Source organism: Schistocerca gregaria, chromosome 2, assembly GCF_023897955.1.
Source record: "Schistocerca gregaria isolate iqSchGreg1 chromosome 2, iqSchGreg1.2, whole genome shotgun sequence".
Lineage (NCBI taxonomy): Eukaryota > Metazoa > Arthropoda > Insecta > Orthoptera > Acrididae > Schistocerca > Schistocerca gregaria.
This window is the reverse complement of record NC_064921.1, coordinates 740849065-740876369: the sequence shown is the minus strand read 5'-3', so window position 1 is coordinate 740876369 and position 27305 is coordinate 740849065. Positions and strand designations below refer to the sequence as shown.

Genomic DNA, 27305 nt, shown 5'->3' with positions numbered 1-27305 from the left:
GGTCCTCTGTTGCTAACAAAAGAATCTCATCAAACACAGAAAGATGGTGCTGGAGGGAGAAGTAATTATGCAAGGGATCAATGGCACGGCCCAGGGATTTTACTGGAGAACCAGGCTGCACAATATAGAGGACCCGTCTAAGTACAGGATCTGTGGTGACTGCCAATGCTGTTGTGGTACTAGTGACGGTAAACCATTGACCACAGTCTGGTTCTCAGTATCTAAATAGGAGCAAAGCAACTCCTTGTGGTTTAACACTGGGTCCGGCCTGATTGGAAGGCAAGATAAGGCATCAGCATTAGCATGTTGCATGGTCGGCTGGTAATGGATCTGATAATGATAAAGGGAGAGGAAGAGAGTTCATCACTGGGAAAAATGTGTTGCCTTGTTTGACATGGAAGCCAAAGGGTTAAAAAGAGCAACTAACAGCTTGTGATTTGTGATTAAATGGAACTTACAACCATACAAGAAGATGTGAAATTTCTTGAGGGTGAACCAGTCACTAAACTCTCCTTTTCAATCTGAGAATACTGGTGCTAAGTGGAAGTTACCGTATTTAATCGAATCTAAGGCATACCTGAAAAATGAGACTCGAAATCAAGGGGAAAAGAATTTCCCGAATCTAAGCCGTACCTGAAATTTGAGACTCGAAATTCAAGTGGATAGAAAAGTTTTAGACCACACCTCCAAATCGAAACAAAGTTGGTCCATCGTAACATGAGACACAATTTAGTTTGAATGGATGAATATACAGCTACAGTAGTTTGGTTTGAGTCATAATGTTAACAGTTAAGCTTTACCAAGTAGCCATTGCTATGTGTCAGGCACTCCGTACGTGTTTATTCGGGTACCCTTTCTTTTTCATGTGCTTCATCTGGTTTGAATCAATTGCTTATTTTGCTTTGATCTGATAAGTGCTGTTCTTTTTGTTATAGGTGTTTACGTCACTCTAAGCTGAAAATGCATTATTGTACTGTGTCATGCATTGTATGTCGCATTCTGATAATGAATGTTTATGACCTGTTGCCGCTTGTGGCATGACTTGCTTTTGCGCACACTACCGGTGCTTATGATTTAAAAAAAAAAAAAAGAGAGAAATTGTCTCATAAGCGAAACAATGGCAAGAGACTGCTATTTGTTAAACTACAGTGCTACTTTCTTTGATAATGATAAACAAGAACCAAATAATAGACTGTGTATGATAGATGATGTTCTGAACGAGAGTTTAGCGAAAAATTTTCTCCGTTTGAAAACCTTTGCAGACGCCTCTTTAGTATATTACATTCTGCACAGAAATTAGAGTCATCTTAGATTTAAAAATCTAGTGAGTTACTGTGATTCATTTCTGACTGTATCACTATTCAGCATAAGAATAATACGAATGTAAACATGACATGATATGTATATTATTCCGTGTTTGCTGTTGTCTCACTCTAGTTTCGTAGTTTATTAGGCAGACAGGATTTAAATGAGATAGCAGCAAACACGAAAGAATATATGGCATAATAAATACATTCTTCTACCTTTTCTTTTAATTTATTTACCGACACCGAAGTTTTGGCACCAGTGTTTATCTTTGTGCATGCAAAGCATGCCTGTGTGGCGGTACATATAATCGACAGCAGAACTTAGTTGTGGCGGCACCTACCAACATTTTTCAGAACTTCCGCGTACTTTGCACTCAATTCTAAGCCGCAGGCGGTTTTCTGAATTACAAAAACAGGAAAAAAAGTGGGTTTTAGATTCGAGTAAATACAGTAAAGTCTTGCTAGCATAGGCAGTGGTTCTTTCAGACCTGTTCGCGTATTTGTGTGTCAATAACACGCAAAGACCGTGCTGAGAGTCACCTGTAGCCAACATGAGATGCTGACTTGACTGAAAAATGGCCAGACACGGGGCAGGTTGAAACTTAGATTTGAGCAAAGCGAATGCTTCGTCACAAGCTGGGGACAAGAAAAAGGCAGATTTTTACACAAAAGTGCATATAGTGGCTGAACAATAGTGGATGCGCCCAGTAAAAACTTCTGATAGTACACAACTTTACTTAGAAATATGCACAGTTTATTTAGAAACACTTGAAGTTCCTTAACAGAGGTCAGCTGTGACAAAGCTGCAATTGCATCTGCATGTTAATGCAACAGCTTGACCTCTGTACAAGAAAACTCAACACTTAGGTACAATGTTGACAGCTGAAAAAAAAAATAAAGATTTGGCAGGATTGCACTTGAGAACCGCAGACAGCAAAACATGGAATAACTATGACAAATTGTTAAGATGGTCTTCAGAGGAAGAACCTGAAAGAACATATTGTTGACGTAATTGATGCAGCTAGGTAGAGAGGCTGTCAGCTGTTCTAAAAAAGTTGAAAAATTGCAGGCGTGTGTTGATATTGGTATAGGCGAAAAGGTGTATTGACAACTAGAAGGCACCTAGTGGCCTCATCCAATGGGAACTGCAGATACACTTCTGACAAATCAGTCTTGGGAAAGTAGTGGTCACCTGACAATTTTGCGAGAAACTTGTCAGGGTGGGGCAAAGGGTAGGTATCTATCACAGAGTGTACATTAATCATGACACTGAAGTCTTCACAGAGGCAAAACTTACCTGTTGGCTTTTTTAGAATGACCAGTGGTGTAACCCATTCACTGGAAGAAATAGGTCAAATGACATCGAGTGATGATCAATGGTCTAATTTGGCCTTGACAGAGTCGCGCAACACAATAGGCACATGTCGTGCCCGGATAAAATTATGACAGGCTGATTCTATCATGGTAATCTGGGCCTGAAAACCAGTTTCACAGCAGAGCCCAGGGGGAAAACAGAGACAAAAGCTCAGAGCAGAGGTACTCCAGTTGCTGATACGGAACTTGATCTGACACTAAATTTACGCCATTGACAATGAAGAAACCGCAAGCGTTAAACGCTTCTAACCCAAAAAGGTGTGTGGTGTGGGTATGATCCACAACAAGGAAGGTGAGAGGGTGAACAACAGATTTGTAAGAGACAGGAGGATGGAATTTGCTGTTTATTGCAGCTAACTGACTTCCATGAAACCTGTGTGAGGGAAGTCGGTGTACATTTGTACATTTACTGTCCACAGCTCATGGTCTTGTGGTAGCGTTCTTGCTTCCTGAGCACGGGGTTCAATTCCCAGTGGGGTCAGGGATTTTCTCTGCCTCGAGATGACTGGTTGTTGTGTGTCCATCATCATCATTTCATTATCATTGACTCGCAAGTCGCCGAAGTGGCGTCAACTGAAAAGGACTTGCAATACGGCAGCCGAATTTCCCTGCACAGGGCCTCCCGGCCAACAATGCCACATGATCGTTTCATTTCATTTGTACATTTACTAAAGTCACCGCAGCTCATGTGTCCATAAGCATTTTTAGTGGTTTATTAGACATACACGTGTCAATAAACAATTTGTTTAGGAAGCAGCCATTGTAGAGATGCAGTTTATTCCCAACCGTACTACTGTGTCGGTCACATCAGAAGAGGAATTATACACGCACACAGTGAGGCCGTTCTTCTGACACTTGCAAACAGCTCAGTGCTTAGGGTATGCAGCATGCTTTGTTTTGGATGAAGCAGTAGGAGCAAGATGGAAGAGGGGGGGGGGGGGGGGGGGATGGAGCCGCTGCTGTGATGTGTCATGTTGCTTCTGTGATGACAACCACCACTGCCGCATGCAATGCTGAGTCGAAGGTTGTACTACTGCAACGCCTTCCTCGTCATCCTGAACACTTGCAGCGTGCCAAACACAGGTGACTGAGCAACTTCTGATACCTCCCCCACGAAACAATTTGATTGCGTGTAGCCTGTGACACTTCAAAGAACTGTGTTATTTTGAGCACATCCGTAAGCATCAGACTCTAACATTGAAGTGCTTTTTCGTGGACTTCCCTATTGAGGGCCAGACTAATAATACCATCACTCACCATGTGATTAGTGTAGGATCCGTATGGGTACTAGTGACAGATTTACAATGACGATTCAACCCATATAATTCTGCAGCCCAGGCTTTGTAAGATTGCTTTGGACATTTATGACAAAGGTAAAATTCGACACTCCATTGCAATGGCATCCTTTCTCTGACACTAATAGATTGATAGAAACTTACACATTTCATCAGATAATAAGCTGGCCGATTCTTGCAAAGGCGCAAGTTGCCACAACTGATAAATGCATGGCAAAGGCTGGAAAAGAAAGAAATCTCTACACAGGTTTGCATCATCCACACAAAAAAATCTGGAAATGTTTCCATAAGTGTGTCTCATAGGAGTTCCAATCTACAACTGCTTCATCATATACCGGAAAGGACGGCGGTTGCACTTGTGATGAAACAAGCTGGGATCTCTTTACTTCCTGTCTTGTTTTGCCATCTGCCTCCATAAATTCATTTTATTTTCATTTTTGCCTAATTACTGTTAACACTTTGGAGTATAATCTGTATTTCCATAAAAGAGAAAGGTTGGCCTTCAGTCTTAAGGAATATAGCACCAGGTCTAATTTTATGCTTAGTTTTGTGCATGTAATTAATTTCCTAATTTATTTTGACCATTCCTAGTTAATATATTTGGCTACAGATCATTATAGAGTGAAATCAGTAATTGTTTTGTGACTTAGATTCTGTTGTTGACTTACAAACAAATATAAATTCTGTACTAATTATAAACATTTGGAAGAAGAACTACTAGGATTCTTAAAGTATTTATTTGGCTCTATTCGAAAACATATTAGCAAAGTCAGCCTTTAATTAATTAATAATTACCATGCTTGTCAAAAGTATTGTTTGTATAACTATGTCTGTTAATTTAATTATTTAAACAAATAATTCAGTGTAACCTTTGTGGTAGAAGGAACTGTTAAAAAGAAAGATTTTTTTCTATGTAGTCAGGTAATTGAATGAGTTATGTTTTAATTGTAATTTCGATACTTAAACATCGAACAATGTATAGTTTCAGTGCCTGTTATTGTGAAGATATGTAAAGGACCAATTTTTGGTCCATGGCCGATTTTCTGATGTGAAACGTGTATTGGTTAGATTAACTACAATTCATCAATTAAGCAGTGGAATAAGTGTAATACAAATAGGTCGTGTGTTAGAATAATTAATGACAATGTTTGTTTAATTTATATCAAAAATAGTGTCACAGGTACCATATTATTCTGTCAGAACTGCGAACTCTGTGGTTAGATTTTTACTGCTTATAGATGTTCAACAGCAAACTATTGTAGCAGTATGCTGATGTTTCCTGCAACCTATTAATGAGGCTTATCAACATTTACCAATAGTGAACTGGCCATATAATTGTGTAATAGTGGGGAGTTGTGAACAGTGAAAGTAAAGAACTGTGAAATGCAATTGTGCAACTGTTGGCTACATCGTTTATTGTAGTCAGTGCTGAACTTCCACCCTCCCCCCCTTCCATTTTTCAGCCAGTATAACAAAGCAGTATGTCTACACCGAGGACTGTCAATAAATGGAAATGCGCATATGGCATCATTGGCCAGGAGGCCCCTATTCGGGGAAGTTCAGCCGCCAAGTGCAAGCCTAATTTCATTCAACACCCCATTGAGCGACTTCCGCGCCAGTGATAAGGATGAAATGATGGTGAGAACAACACAACACTCAGTCCCCCGAGTGGAGAAAATCTCGAACCCAGGCCCGCTTTCATGGAAGGCAAGTGCGTTACCACCCAGCTAAGCAGGCTGACAAGACTGTCAATGAAGAAATAAAGCAGGCGAACGTCACACACTCCTGGGAAAGTAACCTGCCACAAACACGCAGATGCCATTGGCTTAGAGAGGTGGCGAGAGCCTGCTGCTGTTCTGCGGAAGCTTGCTGTTGCGCAGTGATACATTTCTTCCACTGAGATGTTTGTCAGAGTCTAGTCTTGTACCGCAAGGAAGCAAGAGAGTGGATGTTGTTATGGGTGGCTGATTTCCTCTTCCTACAACACAAATGCTTATGTGTATTAATACAGTTCTTTATTTACATGAACTATAACATTTACTTAACTTGAATAGAGTCCATGTTCTGTGGTACAATTCTATTTAAGTCAACTAGACCCACTACAGTCACTAATCTGGCCGCTATGTATTTTGCTACCCTGTGATGAACTAAACCTGTCTGCGATTATACTGACAGATGTCAAACTGGATGATTGAGTGAGTTAGTAAGTCAGTGAGGCCCTCCAGTTCACAGCATTGGGCTAAATACAAGCTAATGAGAGAGCGTTGGTGGCGTGTTACTTGTGGGTGTGCCTCTGGCCTCTCTCGTGATAGGTACGCTTGATCTAGCGCCTGCTAATAGATCTTGGTGCTTCATCTTTGCCGACCAGTGTGCTGGCGTCAGCTTATGCAAGTACAGTCGGGTGACTTAGCACTGACACTAACATGCAGAGAAAACATAACCCTCACTCTCATCACCAAGTTTGCTACAGCAAGAACAAATAAAATTTATGGAACGTAATACTTTAGAGATAAACATGTAAGATACAATGAACTACAGGTTATGTATAGTACTGAACACATTGACTGGACAACAGTAATACAGATTACTGATTAGGATGGGAATTCTTTTGTGATCATTTAAATAATACCGTTTCTTTCGCGGCTCACCAGAGTGCACCAGGGTTCCAACCCAGGTGGCCTCTATAAGGGTGTGTGTGAAATGTGTGGACGTGTGATCTCTGAAATTGCATGCATCGTGAGTATAACGTCAAACTTCTCTCAGTATCAGCGTCCAACACAAAATCTCTGCATAGAATGAATGAATCAGTCTGAATATAACATTTCATTTGTCATTTTCTAAACATTATTTAAATTATTAAACTTATATTTTTTGAGCTTCTGCGACTCTTCAAAATAGGTCGATGATCCCTGAAACTTAAAATTTCACATCCCAGCAGGTACATCGTATCATAAAGTTGCTGTGATTGCCATCCCATCTTGAAGACACTAGTCCCTCAACATGACTCATCACATGCAAATAAAATAACAGACCCACATAATATCTGTGCTCTAATCTACAATCTGTTTTGTATAGGTTTCATTCGTATCATTAGTCAGTAAGAAGATGAAGACATATGCATCACTTCTCTGGAGCGGTATGGAACATTGCAAAAGACAAAATACATCAGTCATACATGTCAAATTTCTTTTTCCTGCTATTGTTGATGAAGCTGTAATTTGCTTGTAAAGTTCTAACGTATGAGGTGGTCTAACAAGCTTTTCATTCTCTCGATGGGGAATGGTCTTGACCCATGCGTTTAAAAAATATCGGTTGAATGGAGCAATGTTATCTCAACATGTAGCCTCCAAAACTAAAGCACTAGGTTGATAGGAATGTATTCTAGTGTAAGGCTTGTCATGACACTGCATACTTCAGACACACAACTGCATCTTTCGTACATAACATCATTTTCTCCTAGTTTTGTGTGCCCAGTTGTGACAAAACTGCTGGTGTGGTACTGTTGAAGTTCCTCCTTGCTTCTGCTGCTCCTTTTCTTTGTAATGGTACCACTACTGCTTCATCTTAAGTGGAAGACCTGCCATGGTAAATATAAGAACAAATAATGTAATTTATTGTATAATAAAATGTTGTGTGCTTTTTTTAAATAGGAATTGTTTATTAATATTTTCTTCTTGCATCAAAACAGGAATTACCTGTAAAATTATAATATTATATGTTAGGAAGTATAAAAATTAACAGTAATGTACAAAACTCCCAGGAAAAAGAGATTACTAAAGCTTTTATAAGATGTATTTGAAGATTAGAATTTAACATATCATCAGCAACAAGTCTGTTAGAAACAGAAAATACTACAATGTATTATTATGGAAAGGATAGATTGCTACTCACCATACAGAGTTGTTGTTGAGTTGCAGTGAGACACAACAAAATGACTGCTATACATTTGAGCTTTCAGCCAAAAGTCTTACTTCTTAAGGGACACACACACACACACACACACACACACACACACACACAACTCGCACAGACAACCACTGTCTCTGGCTACTGAGGCTGGAGTGCATACAGCAACTGCCACTGATGCTCCCATCAGTCTGTGGGTAGTTGAGGTAAGGAGGGATAAGGAAGGGATGGAAAGGTAAAGGGATAGCATAGTAAAGGTGGGGTAAGGTGAAGTGCTGCTTGTGGTTGCGTGCAGGGACATGATGTGGAGAGGGTAGGGCTGCTAGGTGCAGTTGGAAGATTTGAGGAGGAGGAGGAGGAGGGGGGAGGCGGGAGTGGAGTGGGAAAGGAAAAAAGGCAGCTGAGGTGGAAAAGACTAGTGGGTGCATAATAGAAGGCTTGAGTACTGCTGAAGTGGAGCAGGAAAGGGATGGATGGGTGAAGGACAGGGACTAGTGAAGGTTGAGGCCAGGGGGGTACGGGAACATTGCAGAGAGAGTTCCCACTTGCACAATTCAGAAAAGCTGATGTTGATAGAAATGATTCAGATGGTGCAGGCTGTGAAGCCATCATTGAAGTGAAGCATTTTGTGTTGCACAGCATGTTCAATAACAAGATGTCCAGCAATCTACTGACCAGTTTGTTCATGGCTATTCTTGCAGACAAACAGCTTGTTGATTGTCGTGTCCACATAGAATGAAGCACAGCGATTGGAGCTTAGCTTGTAGATCATATGACTTGTTTCACAGGTAGCCCTGCCTTTGATAGGGTAGGTAATGCTTGCGACGGGACTGGAGTAGGTGGTGGTGGGAGGAGGTATGGGACAAGTCTTGCATCAAGGTCTAATGAAGAGATATGGGACATACGGCAAGGGATTGAGAGTGAGTGTGGAACAGGGATGGATAAGGAGTGCTCCTTTACGTCTGAACAGTGGGAATATGGGATGTGGTAGGTGACTAGGTAGAGAAGGCTTGAGAGATCCATTTATCTATTTCTGTAGCAGGTTTGAAGAGTAATTTCAGTCTGTGGAGGCATTAGTGAAATCCGTAGTTTATTTGGAAAGGGACAGCTCATTACTACAGATGTGACGGCCAAGGGTGGCTAGGCTGTATGGAAGTGACTTCTTTACAGAAAGAGTGGCAGTTGTCAAAGTGAGAAGGTATTGCTCGTGGTTGGTAGGTTTGATATGGACGGATGCATTGATGGAGCCATCTTTGAGATGGAGGTCAACATAGAGGAAGATGGCTTGTTTGCTTGAGGAGGCCCAAGAGAAGTGAATGGGGGAGAAGGTTTGAGGTTCTAGATGAATGTGGATAGGGTGTCCTCACCCTCAGTCCAGACCACAAAGCTGTCATCAGTGATGTGAACCAGGTGAAGGGTTTGGGACTGTGGGTAGTTAGCAGTTAAATTCCACATGGTTTTTCTATTGCTCGAAACAACAAATAAAATAAATCAAAACGTTAGTTTAAAGCTAATTTTAATCTGTGACTTGGAATATGAGATGTACCATACAAAAATAACAACATGGAGAGAAACTGAAGCCCATAACCTTTTCTTTTATGTTGTTTAATTTGTAATATGTTTTACAGATTAGAAATTGTTAGAAGTTTCTTTTCTTCCAAAATTAATGCAAATCAAATAGTTAATTTCTGTGTTTGCTTTGATATTTTTAAGATACCGTCGCCATCGTGAGGCCCATCTTGATAAACAACCTCATCGCTGTGAGGTATGTCCCAGAGGATTCTCAACACAGCAAGCTTTGGCAAGACACACATTTCTTGCACATCCTCACCGCCAGGGATTCCGCTGTCAGGATTGCCGCTTGTCCTTCCGTGACAGCAATGCTCTGCGGGATCATATCCGTAAGGATCATCCCAGCAACAGTTCTCTTGTAAGTGCCTTTTCCTGTCTTTGTCATGGTCACAGGTGTGTGTGTGTGTGTGTGTGTGTGTGTGTGTGTGTGTGTGTGTGTGTGCGCGCATACTATTGCTGAAAAAAGAGCTAGTGCTTGAAAGCTAGTGTGAATGCTGTAAGAATGCAGTTTTGCAGTGATATCATTAAATAAAAACTTCTTGGGTTTCTAACCATGTGAAATAATTAAAATTGTATGAGCTTTTGGCTAAATACTCCTTGGCCATTTTCAAGTAGCATGATTGCCGATGGGTTGCTGGTACACCCGTTATATACACTAGCTTCCGGCTGTGAAGTCACAGGTGCCTGCAGCATCACCATATATGGACATATGTTGACTCGGCATTCAGTGCACCCACGTCAACTGCGTGATTGCTAGATCCCATGCCATGCTGTGTTGCAGGCCATTCTCTCTATGTAGGTTGTCATTGGTGTCGGGCAAGATAAACCGCCTGCTCAAATGACACAAATCAAATTGATCTTCAGGCCTCTGACAAAAATCCATCAATTACTGAGACCAGTTAAAGTCGCAGCAGGTCTCGGAACAACTGGAGTCTACAAGATACCTTGCATGTGTGGCCAGTCTTGTGTCAGACAAACGTTACACACTGCGTAACAATGCAGGAAGGAGCATGAGAGGTTTTATCCCCTACACTACCCGGAGAAATCTGTCTTAGCTGGCATGCTTTAGAAAACAGACACCAGATAAAATTTGATGAAACCTCTGTTGTGGCTTGCACAAACAGCTTTTGGTATTGCGTAAAAAACATTGAATTAAAACTCACGAATAACACCCTAAATAGAGGTGGTGGCCTGGAGCTCATCACAGCATGGGATCCAGTGATCGCACAGTTGAAGCGGTTGCATCGAATGCTGAGTCAACATATGCCCCTACATTGCGATGCCTCGGGCAACAGTGACATCATAGCTGGCAGGCAGTTTATCTAAGGGGCATACCAGCAGCCCAATGGCAGTCATGACACGGTTGGAAAACCAAGAACTTTTTATTCAGTGTGAATGCTGTTTTGTGTTACTGTGCTCCACACATTGATCCACTATAGGTGAGTGGTTGCCTGTCCCTTATTTTATGCATAGCTAAAGCCAGGAATTACATTATTGTAATTTGTTATTTAAAATGAATATAGTTTCTATGATGAATAAAAAGCAAATATCAGACTTGAGTGCGAATGGAGAAAACACACTTGCTGTTTCCTCCAATTCCTTCCTGCACATATTTATTTCCTTCTTTAATCCTGGGAGAGAACACCTTTTACATCCACGTATATGGTTGATTAATGTATCAATATTAGAGATGGAAAGTTGTCACTTACTATATAGCAGAGATGTTGAGTCATGATAGGCACAACAAAAAGATTCACACAGTTATAGCTTTCGGCGATTAATGCATTCGCCAACAATAGACACACACACACACACACACACACACACACACACACACACACACACACACACACACACACAAACGCAACTCGCTCACAAGACTGCAGTCTCAGACAACCTAAACCACACCGCGAGCAGCAGCATCAGTGCATGATGAGAGTGGCGATAAGGAGGTGGTTGGTGCAGGGCAGGGGATTGATAGTATAGTGGGTGTGGCAGACAGTGAAGTGCTGCAGTTTGATGGAGGGCAGGGGAGAGGTGGGGGGCAGTAGCATGAGATGAGAGATAAAAAGAAATAAAAAGACTGGGTGTGGTGGTGAAATGTCGACTGTATAGTGCTGGAATGGAAACAGAGAGGGGGCTGGATGGGTGAGGACAGTGACTAACGAAGGTTGGCCAGAAGCCACGGGAACGTAGGATGAATTGCAGGGAAAGTTCCCACCTGCACAATTCAGAAAAGGCTGTGAAGCAGTCATTGAAATGAAGGGTGTTTGGCAGCATGTTCAGCAGCAGGGTGGTCCACTTGTTTCTTGGCCACTGTTTGTCGGTGGCCATTCATGGGGACAGACAGCTTGTAGGTTGTCATGCCTACATAGAACGCAGCACAGTGGTTGCAGCTTAACTTGTAAATCACATGACTGGTTTCACAGGTAGCCGTGCCTTTGATGGGATAGGTGATGCTAGTGACTGGACTGGAGTAGGTGGTGGTGAGAGGGTGTATGGGACAGGTCTTCAATCTAGGTCTATTACAGGGGTATGGGTGTATGGGTGGTTGAGTATATTGTGTAGGTTCGGAGGACAATGGAATACCACTGTAGGAGGAGTGGGAAGGATAGTGGGTTGGGCATTTCACATTTCAGGCTATGATGAGAGGTGATTGAAACCCTGGCGGAGAATGTAATTCAACTTCTCCAGTCCTGGGTGGTACTGAGTTTTGAGGAGAATGCTCCTCTGTAGCTGGACTGTGGGATTTTGGGAGGTGGTGGGAGACTGGAAAGATAAGGCACGGCAGATTAGTTTTTTGTACAAGGTTGGGAGGATAATTATGGTCAGTGAAGGCTTTAGTAAGACCCTCAGTATATTCCGAGAGGGACTGCTCATCACTGCAGATGCAACGACCACAGGTGGCTGGGCTGTACAGAAGGGACTTCTTAGTATGGAATGGGTGGCAGCTATTGAATGGGAGGGACTGTTGGTGATTTGGAGGTTTGATGTGGATAGAGGTATTGATGTAGCCATTTCTGAGATGGATGTCAACTTCTGGGAAGGTGGCTTGTTTGGTTGAGAAGGGCCAGGTGAAGCAAATGGGGGAGAAGTTGTTGAGGTTCTGGAGGAATGTGGATAAGGTGTCCTCGCCTTTGATCCAGGTAGCAAAGATGTCATCAGTGAATCTGAAACAGGTGAGGGGTTTAGGATTCTGGTTTTTTAGGAAGGATTCCTCTAGATGGCCCTTGAATAGTTTGGCATAGGATGGTGCCATGCATGTACCCATAGCTGTACCCTGGATTTGTCTGTGGGTAATTCCTTCAAAGGAGAAGTAATTGTGGGTGATGATATGTTGCTCTTGGCGACTAGGAAAAAGGTGGTTGGTTTGGAATCCATAGGACATTAGGAAAGGTAGTGTTCAGTAGCAGTATGGCCATGGGCATTAAGAATGTTAGTGTACAAGGAGGTGGCATCAATAGTGACAAGCAGAGCGCTGTGTGGTAAAGGGACAGGAACTGTGGAGAGTCAGCGAAGGAAATGGTTGGTGTCTTTTATACAAGAGGGTATGTTCCGTGTAATAGGTTGAAGGTGTTGGTCTATAAGAGCAGAGATTCTCTCAGTGGGGGCACAGTAACCATCCACAATGGGGTGTCCTGGGGGTTTGGTTTATGGACTCCAGGAAGCATGTACAAAGTGTGAGGACAGGGAATGGTAGGGGTGTGTAGAGAAATTGACTCCAGGAAAAGGTTCTGGGATGGGCCTAAGGATTTGAGTAGTGACTGGAGATCCTGTTGGATTACTGGAATGGGCTCACTGTGGCAAGGTTTGTAGGTGGATGTATCTGATGGCTGACGGAGTCCTTCCACCAGGTAATCCTTGCGGTTCAAAACAGCAGTGGTGGAGCCTTTGTCTGCAGATAAGATTATAAGGTCAAGATCAGTTTTTAGGTGGTGGACTGCAGTTCTTTCTGTGGATGTAAGGTTAGTTTGCATGTTGAGGGATTTGGGGAATGATGGTAAGGCAAGGTTCGAGATTAAGAAATTCTGGAAAGTTAACAGGGGGTGATTTGGTGGGAGTGGATGTGGATCATGGTTGGATGGATGAGTGAACGGAGTCAGGCAGGGTTCAACATTGGTCTTTGGTTGAGTCTGGTAGCGGTGGTGGTGAAAAAGTGTTTGCACTATAGGGACCAGGAGAAGGAGAGAAGGTCTTTAACAAGTCCTGCATGATGCAGGACTGGTATTTGTGTGGGACTAAGGCTTCTGGAGGAAAGGTTCATGACTGTGTTGTGAGTCTGTTTAGATTCTGGTTTCTGTGTGGTGGTGGGAGGAAGTTTTGGAGGGTGGGGTAAGTGTAGTAGGTCTGTGAGACAAGGTTTGTCAGCTATGAGGGGATGTGGGGGAGGTTTGGAGGTTGCTGTAGAGATGGTGGACAGTGGTACTCCAAGGCAGGAGTAGGAAGTCAGCAGGATGGAGAGTTTTTTGAGGTGACGTTTTACATGTTGCTCAAGTTCGTGCAGGGCAAGAGTACACAACATTCCTGATGCCCATGGCCTTACTGGTATTGAACACTACCTTTCCAAGTGCCCTATGGCTTCCAAACCAACAACCTCTTTCCTAGTCGCCATGACCAACATATCCTCACTCACAATTACTTCTCCTTTGAAGGCCTTACCTACAAACAAATCCAGAGTACGACTATGGGCACCCACATGGCACCATCCTATGGCAACCTATTCATGGGCCATCTAGAGGAATCCTTCCTAAAAACCCAGAATCCTAAACCCCTCACGTGGTTCAGATTCATTTATGATATCTTTGCTATCAGGATGGAATGTACGGACACCCTATCCACATTCCTCCAGAACCTCAACAACTTCTCTCCCATTTGCTTCACCTGGTCCTGCTCAACCCAACAAGCCACCTTCGTAGATGTTCACCTCCACCTCAGAGATGGCTACATCAGTACCTTTGTCCATATCAAACCTACTAATCACCAGCAATACCTCCACATTGACAGCTTCCACCCATTCCATACCAAGAAGTCCCTTCCGTACAGCTTAGCCACCTGTGGTCATCGCATCTGCAGTGATGAGCAGTCCCTCTTGGAATATACCGAGGGTCTCACTGAAGCCTTCACTGACCATGATTATCCTCCGAACCTTGTACAAAAACAAATCTGTCGTGCCTTATCTTTCCAGTCTCCTACCACCTCCTAAAGTTCCACAGTGCAGCCACATAGGAGCATTCCCCTCATAACTCAGTACCACCCAGGACGAGCAACTGAATGACATTCTCTGCCAGGGTTTCGATTACCTCTCATCAGGGCCTGGAATGAGAAATGTCCTAGCCACTATCCTTCCTACTCGTCCTACAGTGGTATTCCACTGTCCTCCGAACCTACACAATATGCTCATCCTTACACAACCCCTGCTCCCAATCCCTTACCTCATGGCTGATACTCCTGTAATAGACCTAGATGCAAGACCTGGCCCATACATCCTCCTACCACCACCTACTCCACTTGTGTGTGTGTGTGTGTGTGTGTGTGTGTGTGTGTGTGTGTATTGCTGACAAAGCTATAATTGTGTGAATCTTTTTGTTGTGCCTATCATGACTCAGTATCTCCACTATGTGGAGTTGTTACATTCCATCCTGGGTTTCCCATTGGTTGATTAATGTATTTTTAATAGCTGAAGCTATTTCCATTTCCAAAATTATTTCAGCATTCAATCATCTATAAGATGAATATTTAATGGTGGATCTGTTGATAGATTTTTGTTGGATCATTTTTGCCGCTTCTTTCTTATTGCAAGAATTGTTCTTTTGTGTGGTTGACAAGTAAACTTATTGGAGGTTGAAACTACTATAGAAATATTTTGAGAGACAGAGATTATCCTCTGAGGCATAAGATGTAAGATATAACACATGCATTATGATCTTTTGCTTGTCGTGTTCATCGTTTTGATCTGCCAGAGAAAATGTGTTCTATTTATTCTACTGCAATTTTTTTGTGAACAAATTTTAAACCATTAGGTGCATTTCAGTGTTTATTATAGTGTGTTTCTAGTGGTCAGTTGGTATCACTTTCCAGAGCCACTGTTTTATTACAATTGTTGTTGTTCTATTAATTAGATTGAGAACGTAGAGAGAGAACTGCCTAGTTGCTATAGTGGCTCTAGAGTTGCAGAGTATCAGTGGATAGAAATCTGCTTCCATTTTTATTTTCACAAATTTATTTTACTCTCCTGACTCCAGACTCCCTTTTTCTTCATTCTCATTTATTTTTGTCACATGCACTACCATTTATGTATGATACCTCATCCACCACTTTTCAGTAATCATTGCTTCTGTCTTTGTATACACAATGTTCTTTTTTGGAGAAAATTGTTGAAATCTTTGAAACCAAACCATTTTGCATTTCTTTTAGATGTCACAATTTACCTCCTGTCCATTGTTGTATGTGTGTAGTATTTTCTTTTCCTTTGTTGGTTATAGCTTGGCATGACCTTTTGTGTAGCTTATAGTTTTACACTTGTAAGGGAACATTTGGTCCAGATTTCTTGATTGGCTTGTTCACTTTTTAGTGTTCTTTCACCACTACAACAGTCTGCGCTTTGGGGAGTTAACATGCCATCTTGATTTGTTAATACGTGAAGTATTCAGACCAAATGTGTAGACAAGAAGTTGTCCCACTTTTTATTATATATATGAAATGTGTTCATAATTGTGAATGTGAACAGCCATCAGCTTTATAATAGAATTACAACAATGAAAATTTGTGCTAGACTGGGACTCCAACCTAAATTTCTTCCCTATATGGGAATATATGTACATAACGAATGTACAAGTGCGGGTTGTAGACACATGGTTGATGGCATATGGAAGTCTGGGCCTGGCCGTGAGTTGTGCTCGGATAACCTAATGATAAGGTGACCACTCGCAATAAGGGGGATATGTGGATTCGAGTCATGATCCATCTCAAATGTTCATTATCAACATTCAGTTACATAGCTGTCAATATCCACAACTGCAAATACATTACATGAATTTTGCCAGCAAAATCTGACCTGACAAAGCTGCTACTTTGAATTACACCATTTGTGCCTTGTAAGCAAAGTGCAGGTAACAAGGAGTAATGAATTTCATTTCATGTGAGTTTTGTTTCAACGAATTCAGTGAGACCGGAAGTATAAACAGCTCAAGTTTTTCTTCCTCTACATGTCAATGAAATGAACTAAGAGAAAATTTTTACAAACTCTTTCTGGAACAATTAATATCACTGTTTGGGCTTTGATTAACAACAGTATCCATCTTTCATATTCCAGTTCAAAAGCTAATTCCATACTTGCATTTAATACTAGTGATGCTGAAGAAGTGGTTTTCATAAGTGAACAGCTATAACCGATAAAATTTAAATTTGTACATTAATTAAGACTAATACTTCATAGGTGCTATTGCTGCACTATTTACACAATGTAGCTGTTAGCATTGTCACCCATCTTAATAGAAACCTGTAACAATGTGCAGTTTCAGCCTGAACTTAAAACAATGAATTGTTAGTGTCTCGCTATAAGATGCAGTAGTGAGCCATTTCACAGATGCACAAGTGTATTGCACTACTCTTAATCTGTGGAGATTTCTCATTACAGAATGTTTACAAAAAATGCTCAATTTAACTTTCTCCTTTTCTGTAACAACACAAGCGAAACAATGTAAAGCAGGTAAATTACTTGCTGTAGGACATTATGGCCACTATATTAGGAACTGAAACAAATACACACTCCTTTACAGTTAATTGAGTGTAAGAAATAAAATCAAGTTGTTTTAGATATTTACTTAGCGAAGAAAATATGACTTTGATTTGTTACAGTGCTTATGGTCAGTAAAATCTCATAATACCCGTTGCCTACGTAAGCTTACTGGACAAAAAATTAGTCACCCCTAGGGAAAACATTTTAATTGTTATGTAATTCTGTCCCTGGACTTTACAGACATGTGGAATCGCTTAGGTGGTGAGTCCACAAGATTGGGCAGGTACATCACATCAGGGTTGAGTCACTTGCTGAGAATTTAATCATGCGGTTCTACCAAATTGCAGGATGCTGATGTCAGCACTTTACTCGCTGTTTCAACATATCCCACAGATTTCAAGTGAAGTTATTTAGCAGCCAGTTAACATGAGCTGGTATGGAGGAGTATTCGGAAAACTGATCACATACTATTTCAGCTTAACAAACCCTCCTGCTGTTGTCTTGAGAACTATGGGTATCAATAGCATACTCATCATGCAGATGTTGACTGAAAGGCAGTGTCTGAGCATTCAGAATGTTTGATTATGCAGCTGGTTCATGTTAGTGGTCATCTCCCCTCAAAATATCACAGACCCACCTTCAGTCACACTTTAATATTCCACATATTCAGGACAAAATGCTTCATTTGGTCTTCAGTGGCCAAGGATGTCGTCAAACACAATTGCCAGTCTGTAGGGTCTTTTATATCCATGTTATGTGCAGTGTCTGCTTGAAACATATCTCACTGATTGCTACTTCCTTATGTGTGCATAGAGGCAATATGTGCATGGCTGAGCATGTGACTTTATTGTTGTGCCATCTATAAAGGGTTAACAATTCATGTGCGCATGACTAACTTTTTGAGCGTACTGTATTATGATTAGTTGTGCTGTATTACGTATTTTAAATCTATGATAATGTGTACTTACTGTGATTGTTTTTCCCTTGTAGCTAAAGTAATTTTTCTATAAACTTCCCCTTCTTGTAACAATACCAGAGAAGGAAAGTTGCCTGAAACCACATGTGTGTCTACTGCTGACAAAGGCCGTAATGGCCGAAAGCTTTAATTGTGTGAATCTTTTTGTTATGCCTATCACAACTCAGCATCTCTGCTATATGGTAAGTAGCAATATTCCTTCTTTAATATTGTTACATTCAATTCTGGAGTTTCCATTGTTTGATTTTCCCCTCCTTGTAACACTTTTGAACCTCATACATAGCCATTCTTTTAGGCTGTTGCGTAAAATAAACACTAAGGAAGAACACCCTAATTTTACAGAAAAGAAAATCTGAAGACAAATGTAAAAATCTTATAATTACTTTCACTGAAGCAAGTTATACAAAATATGAATTGAATGAGCTGCAATATATAAGTGGAAAACTCAGCTGAAACAGTATCTACTTGCATGCATGAGAGTGGCATTTTGGAGCAGCTTGAGGGAAATGTCGGACTATTTCTGATGGTTGCTAATCAAGTTTGATTAGGTTTGAGCTGTGCCCATACAGCTAACTGCTAGAAACAGTTGAAGTAGTTGGAGACACTGCTCGAATGTCATTTTCGAACTATGCAGCCTGTTTACAATTTCAAACAGCTAACAGCTGGTTGAACATATGCACTATTAATAATACAATTAGCTGTTGAAATGTAATTTTATGTTAGTGAAACAAAACACTTACATTGTAAACATAATTACTTATTTATGAGAATCTGATGCCACCTGTTACGCAAACAACTAATATTTCTATTGTCAAAACATGTTTCGGCACATATGTACCATCATCTGTGGGTCATGTTTTATTCAGGTCTAGAAAAATATTACTTATTTAATGTAATAATTATTGCAATGAAAATTAGGCCTAAAATATTTTGTATCTATTGTGATCTTGACATTATTCTATAGTGTGATAAGTTGTGTCAGATTTCTTTGCACTATCATATAGCTTGCATCTGTAATAAATTGAGTTTTTCGAAAGTTTATTGGCGAGCTTGCTAATCACTTTATCTTTTAACGTAATTTTGCTGCACAAAAATATTTCATAACAATATATTGTGACTGCTCACAGCTTTTTCATAGTTCTTGAATTCATCTGCAGGGCCATCTCTCATATCAGTAAGCACGAAACACATTGTATGTTGTTATTGAACAACACTTTCAAATTAAAATCAGTAACTTCACAGAACACATTTGTTTGTGTTCCTGATGTGTGCCTGGACCATGTTGATGTTCACCTGTTTTTCTGCTCGATCTGCCACTTCATTTGATCTTTGTTTGCTTACTTTTATTTTTATCAAGTACCAATATATAACTTTGTAGTGTTTGGGTTATGCCAATGACATAATATGCCTGATTGATGAACCATACACAGAAATGAACAAAACAACTATGTGAGAAAATAAATGTGTTACTCCCAAAAACTCATTGAAGTAGAGAAACAGATAATAAATTAAATTTTGTAGACCTCATCATAAAAAGATAAACAATGCACAGGATTTCACAGTGTACAGAAAATGCACAGGCACTGCTATCCACACACAAACGAAAAACTTGTTGACTAACAAGCAAGCTTCAGATTAATGATTCACAGATTAAACACAACACCTATAAACAAACAGAAGTATATACTGGTACAATACACAATAAAATAATTAGTACTAGAAAATAGTTATAACACTACCTCTCCAAGATCAAAATGACCTTCATCCCTCTCAGTAAGGCCATGAAATCTGGAAATAAACCTCTTCAAGATGAAAATGAATTTCATCTCTCCCAGTAAGGCCCTGTAAACTGGAAATAAAATTCATAAATATGACATTGCGAAGCTCAAAATCAATCAAAACATATTGGAAAATACCACCAGCAAATGACATTTGAATCCCATGAATGAATGGACATTGCCTCCAAGATCCAACAAGCAGCTAATCCTGCAATCCTGACAGCTAAAAAGAGGAAGCATAGATGGCGGAATGAGGTTTGTGATGAGGTGGTGGCCCAAAGAACAAATGGGTGGAAAAAGTGGAACTCGACCAGGAGACCTGAAGATTTTAATGTATTCCGTGGAGTTCAAGAGTATGCAACCAGAGCTCTATGAAGGGTTAAGTGATTGTATGAGAAACAGCAGTTTGAACAGATTGATCAGGATTTCCGGAAAAACAGACAATCAAATTGAATTTGAAACGTTACCAAGTCCCTAGGCTTTGTTTTAGAGATGAAAATGGAAAGCTCGGTCTGACCAACAAAGAAAACTGCATGATCATGTCTCATTATTTTGAAAACCTACTTAATTGTGATGAACCGAAAGAAAGATTCCCTGTATGTGCCTCGATCCACAAACTACCCAACTCATCTCCACCTAGTAAAGAGGAGATCAGAGAGATCAACAACTACCTTAAAAATAATAAGGATTCAGTTGTGGCAGAACTGCTGAAGCTGGCAAATAATGAAACTCTAGATGTACTAGTCAACTTTTTGAGGAGATCTGAACTGGGATGATACCAATTGAATGGCAGTCAGCTCTAATCCATCCTCTGCACAGAAAAGTCGATAAAAAGAATGTCAATAACTATAGGGGCAAATGAAGACCTGTAAAGCAAGAAAGAACCTATCACAACATCCATTAAGAAGAGATGATTGTTATTTTACGGTCATTTCAGGAGGATGGACAGTGACCGACTAACAAAAAGAATATGGAGTTCATCCAATCTAAGAAAACAAGGCCAAGATGTTTGAATAATGCGGGAAAGATCTTGGGCAGATTGGTGTCTCAGAGACAGAAATTCCTGACAGGAACAAATTTAGATGATTGGTGACCAGCTACCAAGGTTTTAAAATGGCATCAATGTCCAAAAAACGGAGAGGACCATTATCCAAAGAGCATAAACAAGCACTTTTTGGTGGGCTCCGAAGATACTGGCAGGAAGTCAAGGTGGGAATAAGAACAAGACCTAGACACTAAAATGAAATTGGTTATTACCATGCAGTCCATAGAGGCTCAACTCGATAATAGTAAGAAAAGTTATAAAACTCACATGATAGAGAAATGTAACCATAAAATATGCAGACAGAGTCTATTCAAGTCATCCAGAAAGTAAAGAATGCTTTTTTCTACATCAGTTTTTATTTGATATAATTAAATGAAACTGTGTTTTACATGCATAGTCACTGATCAAATTTAGGCACTTGTTGTACCGTTTTACCAGTTTTTCTATGCTTTCTGCATACACAGTTGCCTCGAAGTTATTGAACCAGTGATTAACAGCTTCTGTCATTCATCACTTCTGTAGCACTGTTCACTCAAAGAAATCTTTCAATTTGGGGATAAGTGATAATCATTTGGGGCCAAGTTCAGACTTTATGGCAGATGTTGAAACATTTCCCCCTAAAACTGCTGAAGCAAGTTTTGTGTCATTTCCAGTGCATGCAGGTGTGCATTATGATGAAGGAGGATGACTCCATTGGTTAGCACTCTGCACTATTTATTTTTAATGGTGCGGTGAAGTCATTGAAGTGTCTGACAGTAGACTGCTGCATTTATGAAATGCCTGTCTCCTTGGATTTATGTTTCAGTCCTTTGCTTTGAGTCCATCAGTCACCACTGAGGGCTGACTGGAGCAATCTTTATGGTGAACATTCTTCTGAACACCATTGAACATGATACTCCGATTCCAAACTTGCACTTCAATTGTCACATTACTGTAAACCTCAGTTCCCTGTCTACAAATTTCAATGGGTTGGATATTTTGCACATTTAAAATGCGGATAACACTGTGTGTCTCACACGTCGTATGATCATCAATTTGGTCACACATTTTAAAGTCACACAGCTATGAAGTAAGCAACTGTATTGGATCGTAGCTGTTGCCAAACTGAAGCGGATGAGTATCAAGGTCAGTGGTCAATGGGCGGTGATTGTGCGGGGGATGCGACCACATGTCGAAACAAAATCTTCTTCACTTTCCGAATGACCCTTGTGTGTGTATAGTTCGCGCTGTACATTTGCCGATTACTTAGTAGCTCGCAACGACAATCCAACTGAAGTTGACAAAGATTTAAAAATACTAAAATCCTGCCACATGTTATATCGAAAGGTTATCTCAGAAGAAAACTTCCACTTGCCGAAGGCAATAGCAGAAGGAAAACAGCTTATAAATGACTACATGTACAGTTACCCAGTGCTTGGTATACTGAAGGAACAATACAAAAAAGGACAGCACACATATGCGCGCACACACGCATGCACAAGCGCGTGCACACACACACACACACACACACACACACACACACACACACACACAAATGTATTAAAGAACATAATTACATGATTTGTTTTGCTGTTTATAGGTATGTGATGTGTGCCATGACAGCTGGCCAGCAGCCTCATTCCTTGCCCATTACCTTTCTTGCCGTTCAGTGGGAGATGGTGCTCCCTGTGTGACATGTGCTGTGTGCCAGAAGGTATTCTCTCGCCCAGGTGCCTTGGACCGTCATCTCCGCCTACACAATCCTACTCTTCGGAAGGGCCATCGTTGTGACATCTGTGATAGAACTGTACTCAAGGCTGCACAGGTGAAGGCAGTGTTTATGGCACATGATTTCATTAGTGATAGTGTCACTTTTGTATTATCACAAAATCTCAAGAGTGAAATATGTATAGCGATGTTGTATCTTAAATGAGTACTTCATAAATAATATAAATTCTGCTCACTAACTAGTCATTACCTTAAGAATCAGGTCCTTAATTAGACTTATGTTAAGAGTATATATTGTATTGATGAGAAAAGTAATATGCAAGTATTTCTTGACAAAATTCAGATTGCTTTTGTCTTTTAGGAAAATTACATATTCAAGGGAAAAAAATTAACTTCTTTTCACCATGCCTAACTCATCAAACTAACATTATCATATTTCTTTATATTATGGGACTGATGAACTGCCTATCAGATTCTATGCCCAGTTTGCTGTTGAATTACACCTCTGTTAACTATAACCTAGCGTAGATCCCTTGAGAAGGGGGTGGGGGGGAGGGGGCTGTTATACTAGTTTTGAACATATTTCGAGCTCAAACATAATAAAGTATCTTGAACAGAATGACTTTCTCCATGTCAGCCAGCATTGATTTTAAAAGCTTCAGTCATGTGAAACCCAACATGCACTTGTCTCATATGACATACTGACTGACAGCCTTAGATTGATGCAGTCAGGTAGATGCAGTATTTCTTGATTTCCGAAAAGCACCTATATGTATTATGTAAATTACGATCATATGGGCTGTCAAACAAAATTTGTGATTGGATTGAGGATTTTTTGGTAGTGACCACGCAGCAAGTTCTCTTATATGCAGAGTCACTGATGGATGTAGGAGAAATTCCAAGTGTGCCCCAGGGAAGAGTGTTGGGTCACTTGCTGTTCATATTGTATGTTGATTCCCTTGAGGATAATATAAACAGTAAATTTAGACTTTTCACGGGTGATTCCATTATCTATGATAAAATAAAATCTGAAAGAAACTGCACAAATATTCTGTCAGATCTTGATAAAACTTCGAAATGGTGCAAAGATTGGCAACTTGATTAAAATATGCACACATGTAAAGGTGTGCTCTTCACAAAAAGAAAAAAAAGTAGTATCCTATGACTGTAAAGTCCCCAAGTCACACTTGGAATCGGTCAATTCATGCAAATACATGTATGTAACACTCTGTATGGACATGAAATGGGACAATCACCTCAGCTCATTAGTGGGTAAAGCAGGTAGCAAATTTCAGTTAATTGGTAGAATACTAGCAAATTGCAATCAGTTTACAAAGGAGATTGCTTGTAAATAACTTGTCAACCCATTATAAATATTGCCCATGTGTGTGGGACCCATGCCAAATGGGGAAGATTGAACATGTGCAGAGAAGGGCACCACAGTTGGTCACATGACCCAAGGGAGATTGTCACGGAGATATTGAAAGACCTGAACTTTCAGACTCCCAACGGCAGATTAACTACTTCGACAAAACTTGTTTACAAAGTTTCAAGAATGATCTTTAAATGAGTGTCAGGAATATACTATAAGGGGTGATCAAAATGTTTCCATTCAGGGGCTGTACAGTCCGGAATTGGTGTGCCAATCAGCAAACTCACCATGAGCATTAAGGCAAACACACCACTGACATGCGTGCTTGAAGATGCCTGTTTGGTAAAACACTATGTCCTGCTGCATGAAGAAGCCCATAACTCCCTGTTATCCTTCCTCGAAGTGTCTCTTATTTGAGTTGGCAAAACTTTTGCATTATAAAATTTGTGATTTGGGGATGTCGGTTATCGTGAAATAGCAGCATTCCTTGTCGCAGTTTTTTCAGAAGTTTAGCACTGATGCCCCAGCCATATTCTTCATTCTCTGATGGATGTCTTCCAAGATTTTTCCTTCGGCAGCCAAGAAACAAATAACACTGGGCCCTGTTTGGATTCATTTTATAATAATGTTGCCGTAGTTCAAATTTCTGCATGCACGGGAAAGACACAAGTGCCACAATAATCCCATTCTACATGTCGGTAATTATATACCTGTTTCGAAGTCACGCTACATTGCATACATGCTGCAGCAACACCCTCAGATGGAAAGTTTTTGATCGCCTCTTATGCAGCCAGCCGTACATATTGTTCCCACAGGGATTGTGAAGACAAATATAGATTAATTACAGCATGCACAGTGGCATTTAAACAGTCATACTTCCTGTACTACACACTTGAATGAAACAAGGAAAAAAGCATAGAACAGTGATTTGCAGAGTTGGTTGTACATGTAGATATGGATGTCTGATGTCACACTAATTAACTTTGTGTACTGTGCCAGACTTCTGGCAAATAATTGAAATGTAAATTTGTGGATGCTTGATCTCCTTAAAACACAAGAAACTCCCTCATTGGATGAAGACATATTTTGAGACTGTATAAATACTCTGTAAGGGAGATTTGCACATTTGTTTCACATGATAGGAGGTAACTGAATTTTGTATATATTGTACAGATTGTGATGATTACTTTTCTCGAACTCAATTTTTGTTTTCATATATAAGTACATGATTGTGTTAGTTGTAAATGAAATTATGAACAGTAGGTAAAGTTCATTCAAGTGAGTATATTCAGTGTGTAGCCAAAAGTAGTAAGAATGAGTAGAACACATTTACTATATCCGAAGTATAGTGTTGGATAAATATGCATGTTGACAAAGTTTTGAACACAGTGGATGCCATTTCAGACCAGGAGAGAAACAATTAAAAAACCATGATAGAGACTGTGACAGAGATACGTAGACCTCATTGATAGAAAAGATCCAGTTTTTTACCGCTACCAGTTAGGATTAATAGAGAACATTCAAATATGTTTCGTCAAGGGTTCAGTTACCAAGTTAAGAATGTCACAGAAATGCTCATTCAAATCTAATGGCAGTTGCTTCTGGAAAAGCTTTCTACATCACAGACAAAATTTATGTTGAAAACTGGAAATGCTCATTTTAAGAAGAGTTGGGCGGCATGTTACTTCTTCCCACAAATGTATTGCAAAATGACTGTGTTAATAAAATAGAGAAATTTAAACTCATACAGTGACCCAGCAGCCATTCTTTTGCTGCATCATTTGTAAATCAAACAGGAAGGAAGAAGGGATAGTGATACAGGTACCCTAACGACCCTCCACTACACCCTGGAAGATGGGTGCAGAGTCTAGTTATTGATTTATGTCATCAAATAAACAAGAATTAGGAACCATTGTGCTATTACAGTGACATTTGTCACTAAAGGTAAAAGCTTCATCAGGAAAGCTAGGAGAGTGTGTATTTTTGGTAGAACTGATGAATCTCATACAAATAAAAATGTAAATATTCGCATGTAAGAAGTTGAAAATCTCCGAAAGTTCTCCACTAATAGCTTTAAAAAATTGACACAATGTTGCATTTGAATATGTGTGGGTTTTAATGTACCTACTGAAGTGCTGGTGTGTGTGTGTGTGTGTGTGTGTGTGTGTGTGTGTGTGTGTGTGTTTAATAAAGGGGATACGTTGTTAGCAAAAATCTTATGTTCATTTGTTCAAACTCTTAAATGTCTGAAAGTTCTTTACTGATTCCTTTGAAATTTTGACATACATTGCTTTCAAATATGCCCATTTTTATATACCTACTAGAGTGCCATATGGTATATAAATTATATATATAATAAATAAACATGTGAGATATATAATTTATATACCATATGGTGTTCTGGTAGATGTATAAAATCATGGACATATTCAAATTTAATGTGTTAAAATTTCAAAGGAATCGGTGACAAACCTTAAAAGGTTTGATCAAGGTTTTGATCAAAAGAACATTTACAACTGTATAAATAAAAATGTTGAAAACCTTAAGTGTCCAATCAGTCTTCACTGGCTACTTCAAAATTTTGACACAACATTGCATTCAATTACTCACCTGTTTTTATTTACCAATTTTAATATACAAAATATATAAAAAATACATAAAGGGGAAATATTATTACCAAAAGCCTCCAAAAGCTCATGACTGATTCACTTCAGATTTTTACACAATACTGTAATGAACATTTGGGAGGACATATACTATATATGTTACATATATGTCATACAAGTAATGAGACTGGTAAAACAGCGAGTATCTTGCAATGCTGTGTTTTTCTACTTGTGTAGACTTGTGTGTTCATCCCTTCCAGACGCTCAGTTTGAGTTTCAGCTCTGTACAGCCATCACACAATTTTTGAGAGCTCTATCACTGAAGTTGTGTTTTTGCTGTGTGTTACGAAGATGGTTTGTTGTGTAGTACAAAGAAGGAACAGCAGAATTTAGAGCAACATTATGCTGTGAAGTTTAGTGCTAAACATGAGGAATCCGTGAGTTTCGCCTTTGAAAAGTTGAAAGAGGCCTATGGGAAACATTCTTTCGAAAGGCCAAGAACACATTGAAGATGAACATGAACCTCGCTCAGGAAGACCTTCAACGGCAAAATCCAACAAAAACATCGAATATGTGTGTGCTTTTGTGAGATCGGACCGACATTTAACAATAAGGATGATGGGTGACCT

At 40.0% G+C, this 27305-nt stretch overlaps 1 protein-coding gene across 5 annotated transcripts in view; it reads left to right on the top strand.

Annotated features, from left to right (window-relative positions):
• The window catches only part of LOC126334912 (zinc finger protein 345-like), a 168512-nt gene that overhangs the window by 117111 nt on the left and 24096 nt on the right, over positions 1-27305 (top strand). For all 5 annotated transcript variants that reach the window (XM_049997629.1, XM_049997628.1, XM_049997630.1 and 2 more), the window contains 2 exons: positions 9596-9812; positions 22571-22795. In XM_049997629.1, the coding sequence (XP_049853586.1) occupies positions 9596-9812; positions 22571-22795 (442 nt within the window). The remainder of the gene's footprint in view (positions 1-9595; positions 9813-22570; positions 22796-27305) is intronic.